We start from the raw sequence: 5,547 nt of genomic DNA, 5'->3' as shown, positions 1-5,547 counted from the left end.
AGCTCGTCATTAAGCATTGACCTGCCCATCGCTGGACACGCTCTTTCCTTGAAAGTTACCCACTGTGACTTGCTAGTGTGCAGTCCTTACGTTTGTACCCTCTGCCTGGCTGGCTCCTTCTGGTGGCTTGTTCTCACCTCAGGTGACCCCTCAGAGAGGCCACACCTGAACACCTGGTCATACTGTTTTCGTAGCACCTATTGCTCCCCAAAAACTTTTTATGTGCTTGTTTTTTCATTGTGTCCCCGGTCACAACCCCTACCTATAGAATTTTTCTCTCTATTCTCTTTAACAGCTTCTTTTTCTGAAAGAGTTCGGAACATGTCACCTGATGAAATCAAGATCCCACCAGAGCCCCCTGGAAGGTGCTCAAATCACTTACAGGTAAGCACGAGGCCTGGCTGTGGTGCAAGGCCTGGTAGACTGGGCGGCCTGGGGTAGGTCTTAGGTTCGGTTTTGACCTGGAGAGGTCATGGCAGGGAGAGGCACCGAGGTTCTGTCAAAGGAACTGCTGGGTAGGAAGGAGCCAGCAGTTCCGTTTGCCTCCTGTTGGCGTAATCTCGGGTTGGCTTGTGTACCCACTGCCATACATGCCATGGCCCCTGAGCCAGCTGGTCCCCTCACTTGCCCTCACTGAGGTCCCACACCTAGGAGATAAGATAACATGCCTTTGCAACACAAACACAAGCATTTATATGTATAAAATTCCTTTCCGTGGGTTCCTAAATGCCAACTCCGGTAGCCTCTTGCCTGACTAAACCTTACACAGACCTGACCTGAGATTTTGAGATCCCAAGGAGTCAGAGTGGTTACTGCATTTCCTCCCCTGGGAGCAGACCCTTGGGGACAGCTGGTTTCCATCTCCTCTTCAGCCTCTGTCTTTCTCTTGGTCCCTCTGTGGGTCCCCCATGAATGGGACCTTGTGACTCACAGTAGGGCACCAAGGCTTCCCAGTGGTGGCAGCCAGGTCACTTGCTCTACCTGTGGTCCCAAAGCTTCTGGGCTCTGTTGGCCACATGGCGACCCATGGCACCACCCTGGCGGCTGGATGACTAATGGGACCTGAGGCCGAGGAATGCATCAGGCTGGGGGCGTGGCATGGACTCCCTTCCTTTCACGGAAGTCTCCTCCCTTTGCTGAGTTGTCCGCCTCCATACCCCCAGGACTGCATCACTCTCCATGCCAGACAGCAAGCACTAGCCTGTAAGGATGGCTCCAGCGACCTGCCAGGCAGACAACCAGCCTCTCAGTCTGCAAGTGCAAAGTGTCCCTGCTCCTTCTGTAGGTCCTCCTGGTGGTAGAGGCCAGGACATTTGAGCAGACATAGCTCACTTGAGGTGATAGGACCAATCTCATGGCACAGTAGACATGCCAATCACCTGTAAGGTACAGGTTCATCTCATGCTGCCGAGCCTCCGAAATAAGGCCTCCTCCATTACCCTGGCAGGGATAATGTTGAGGCAGCAGTTTGTCACTCCTGGCATCTGTCTTCCCTGGCAGTTAACTGCATACAAACTTCTCTCTGCCATCCATCGCTTCCTCTGGCCAATCTTGGCAGAAAGATACGGCCCTCTGTCCTAGAGAGTAGACTACCTCTCCTGGCAGTTCCTAAAAGGCTTCATATGGGACCTCCAGCCCTGCCACCTCCTCTTGCAGGTGAAGAGTGTCCAGATGTTTTTCTCTGGATAACCCATGTATTTAACTGCCACTTGGGAGGGTGAGAAACTTGAATTGGGTTGGTACCCGCCTTGCTGGGTAAGACTGCTCTTCTCGGGGTGGCTTTGACCTGAAGCTCAGCTCCTTGGGCCTCCTCACTGGTACCAACTATCGTCCCATGGGCCAGGCAGGACCCTCTCCCTGAAGACACTGTGAGCCTAGTCTCTCCCATGTGGTTCTCCTGTTCCCATCATAAGCCAGGACAGGAACTTGTGGGTTTTGGTGATAAGTGAGTGCCTGACCCTTAATGGTGACCAGCCATCTGTGAGTCCCCATAAAAAGGCATCCTAGGAGGTTTGTGAGACCAAATCCAAAAATCTGTACTCTAGCCTTCCTCCAGAAGAACACAGCCCTCCCAGGTCTCTGGGACGCGGGGTGCTGAGGGCTTAGCTGCGTGTTACTGTTTAAAGCCAGCTTTCAGTCCCTGCATGGCAGCTCTCATTCCTTAACCCCTGCTCCAGCTGATTCGGGAACTGATTGATCAGAGAGGGACTCGCTCATTGTCTGCCATGCCGTCTCTGCCCTGACCTTTTTGCTTCTTACTGAACTAGTCACCCCAGGGAGGCAGGAAAGATGAGCTGCAAACACCGCTGCTCTCGGCTCACCCTGCTGCGCCTCTCTGCTTGTAGTCTGCAGGGAAAGCCCGTGTGGCTGGAGCTGGGCCTGGCAAGGTCTGCTGGTCTCAGGTTTTTGCTCCACAGCCCTCGTGACCACCAACTGGAATTACGAGTAGGCAGGTTCTGCCACACGACACCCTCTCTCCCTCTTCTGTAGGACAAGATCCAGAAGCTTTATGAGCGTAAGATAAAGGAGGGAATGGATATGAATTACATTATCCAAAGGAAGAAGGAGTTTCGGAATCCCAGGTGAGCTTCCTGTACGCCTGCAGGGTCAGCACAGTCATTAATGTTGGGTAGAGGACCAGAGTGTCCTAGTGGAGGTAACACAGAGAGGTCCAGGAGCCCCATGGGGCTGTCACCCACACGTGTCGTTACGCCACATTCTTGCTGGACGCAGCCGGCCTTGTTAACCCAGCTAGAGGTTACCATTCCATTTTTATTTATTTTATTTGTTTTTAATATTTGCTGTGAAGCACATATACTTGTCTGAGAGAGAAAGTGAGAAAGCACTCCGCAGGGGAGATAACCGTGCTGCAACTTCTTCTCCATTCTGTTAGACTCCTGTGTTTTTCAAGCCTCCGGGTCTCAAACGGGGACTCAAACTGCACAGTCAGCCACGTTGGATCCAGCCACCTTAACCACCATGCCTCTGGCTAACCCAGGGTTCCCATTTCAGATCCAGACTAAACATACACACCAATATGGAGAGGAAGTCGAGAGGCCGGCTGGGTTTTTGTCCCTATTCTGCTCTTAAAGGCCTCAGTTTCTTCATCTGTGTGATGTGGGAGTTGGGATAGACAACCACTGTAGGTTCTTCCCACTCTGAAAAGTTGATTTTGTATACAGACGAGGTTTCAGAAACAGGGCAGTCTGGGTTTTTACTCCATCTAATGCTCAAGCTAGTGACACACCCAGGAAAGAGCATGGTACATGACAACAGGGATCTACCCTGGTCCTCGTGTTAGCCTGAATGTGGTGGGTTCAATCCAGCCGTGCAGACCAAAGGTCAGAGACATCTGTTTAAGACAGGTGCTGCCATCACTTCCACCATGTGCTCGTCCAGCCTCCAGCCAACTGTCCGACTCACCGGGAGGGTGGAGGCCCAGTGGGAGGCCCAGTGGGAGACTTCTCCGAATAGGTGCGCTGGTTTAAAGGTGTTAACAGCTTTGTCTCAGCCACAGCATCTGGGTGGTTCTGGTACTCTCGGGATCTGTTGGCATGTAGGGACGTCGGTGAGCACCTGCCCAGTGACCGTGCTGTTCCTTTTCAGCATCTACGAGAAGCTGATCCAGTTCTGTGCCATCGATGAGCTTGGCACCAACTACCCAAAGGTGTGTCCTGCAGATGGGGCGCTGGGGACAGGGGGCAGGGCACACGGGATCCTGTGTTCACCCGCTCCGTCTGACCTGGGCCACAGGAAGGTCTGAGTGGCAGCACTGCTGGTTAAAGAGCACATCCCCTTCTCTTTTGAGTCCCTGTTCTGAAATGGCCCAGTAAAGAGATCGCAGCAACAGAACAGGCCCCCAGGCCCTGGGATGGGGCCCCATGAGGACACACTGCCCCCAGGCCAGTCTGTGCTGTTGCTGCACAGGTGCTTCAGTACTCCCAGGTCCTCAGGAGCCTGCGCACCGCGCCTCAGCTGGGGGCTAGCGCAGATGAGCCCCTTCTGCCTTTAAGGGAGTGGGAGAAGTCCATGGAGACTCAGGGCAGGAGACTTGGGTTTCTAAGTCAGTTGTCATCTGATGGTCCCAACTGACTGCAGCCTTAACCTTTTGTTTTTCAGGATATGTTTGACCCCCATGGCTGGTCTGAGGACTCCTACTATGAGGCATTAGGTAGCCTTCCACCCTCTACCCCTCGCCGTAGTTGGCTGCCCACATGTCCCAAGGCTGCCTTGCTCGGGTGTTGTCGGGGGGCTGTGCACAGCCTTCAGTGAGGCAGACCTCATCCCCAGTGTCCAAGGCTTACGCCAGAACAAAGAATCTAGGCAGTAGATCCAGGAGTCCCAGCCCTGGCGAGTATTAGCATGATGGGACTGCTGGGTAGAGGGGCGGCTTAGCAAGCAGAGCCCCCTAACCCGGCCAGAGGGCTGGGCCGTGCTGAGGTATCAGGGATCCACCAGAGAATCGGAGAGGTGTAGGGGCCATCTGAATTACTGAATGCCAGCATTTTACTTACAAGCCCGTATTCCCAGTTCTCTTGGCCAGTAGGAAAATGGCCTGCACTGAGCCTGCATCCCAGGTGGCAGCTGTTGGCTGGGACTCAGAGTAGCTGACCCAGGCACAGAATATACAGGCCGTGCCTCCCAACCCTGGGTTCAGGGCCCCTGCTTTATGCCCAGCAAGGCCAGCTCTTCGCTCTCACCCGCACAGTAGGACACTGAGCCCTGAGGGCCTGTCGTCCCTTGAATGCAGCGGTCAGGGCAGTGAGTGGGCCAGGCTCTGGGCCGAAAGCTGCTTGCAGGCTGCTTGTGTGACAGCTTGTCTTGTCTCCATAGCCAAGGCCCAGAAGATCGAGATGGACAAACTGGAAAAGGCCAAAAAGGAGCGAACCAAAGTAAGTGGGGGCAGACATGGATGGTGAAGAGCCAGTCCTGCTGGCTGAGCCGGGGTGTCCAGGCTGCCCCTGCCCTCTTTACTGCCCGGCGACGCTCCTAGCAGCCTCCACTGTGCCTTCTGCACTGAGCAGGCCTGCAGGGTGTGCAGCCTCCTGTCACTCCGCTTGCGGATGTGTCCCTGCGGCCTCACCCATGGTGTCTTGCAGGCAGCCGCACTGTGCCTCTCTCCTGCCCCCGGCCTGGATGGAGAGACGTTTCTGAGCAGGGTGGCCGTGGCCGCGTGCTCCAGGCTATACGTTAGTTACTTATCCTCCAGTGCTGACCTTGGCAGCTTGCCTGGTGGCTGCTCCTTCCCCAGCAGTGTGGTTTGGGTCCTTGAGGAAGCATCAGTTTGGCTATGAGACCAGAACATTGTCCTCGGGGCACTGGGCCCTTCATGGCCAGAGTTGTCCAAGAGAGAAAGCCCCAGGTATCAGGATGTTCCTCTCCCCGAGGCAGAGGGACTGCCGGGCCTGGGCTGCTGGCAGCCCTCTGGGAGGCTCGGCTGGCAAGCCAGGGGTGAGGGCACTGGTACAGGGGATAGTTGGGTTTCTCGTTCTTAACCCATGATTGAATCTCCCTTCTCTCTCTTTCACTCTCCCTTCCAAACCCCAG

At 54.8% G+C, this 5,547-nt stretch overlaps 1 protein-coding gene across 2 annotated transcripts in view; it reads left to right on the top strand.

The window, feature by feature from the left end:
- The window catches only part of SAP30BP (SAP30 binding protein), a 46,681-nt gene that overhangs the window by 38,802 nt on the left and 2,332 nt on the right, over positions 1 to 5,547 (top strand). For both annotated transcript variants that reach the window (XM_006145806.3, XM_006145807.3), the window contains exons 5-9: positions 296 to 384; positions 2,491 to 2,582; positions 3,607 to 3,667; positions 4,120 to 4,171; positions 4,834 to 4,892. In XM_006145806.3, the coding sequence (XP_006145868.1) occupies positions 296 to 384; positions 2,491 to 2,582; positions 3,607 to 3,667; positions 4,120 to 4,171; positions 4,834 to 4,892 (353 nt within the window). The remainder of the gene's footprint in view (positions 1 to 295; positions 385 to 2,490; positions 2,583 to 3,606; positions 3,668 to 4,119; positions 4,172 to 4,833; positions 4,893 to 5,547) is intronic.

This window comes from Tupaia chinensis, unplaced genomic scaffold (assembly GCF_000334495.1).
Source record: "Tupaia chinensis unplaced genomic scaffold, TupChi_1.0 Scaffold000159_1, whole genome shotgun sequence".
NCBI classification, from domain to species: domain Eukaryota; kingdom Metazoa; phylum Chordata; class Mammalia; order Scandentia; family Tupaiidae; genus Tupaia; species Tupaia belangeri.
Note: the sequence above shows the minus strand (reverse complement) of the source record. Positions and strands in the feature narration are given on the sequence as shown.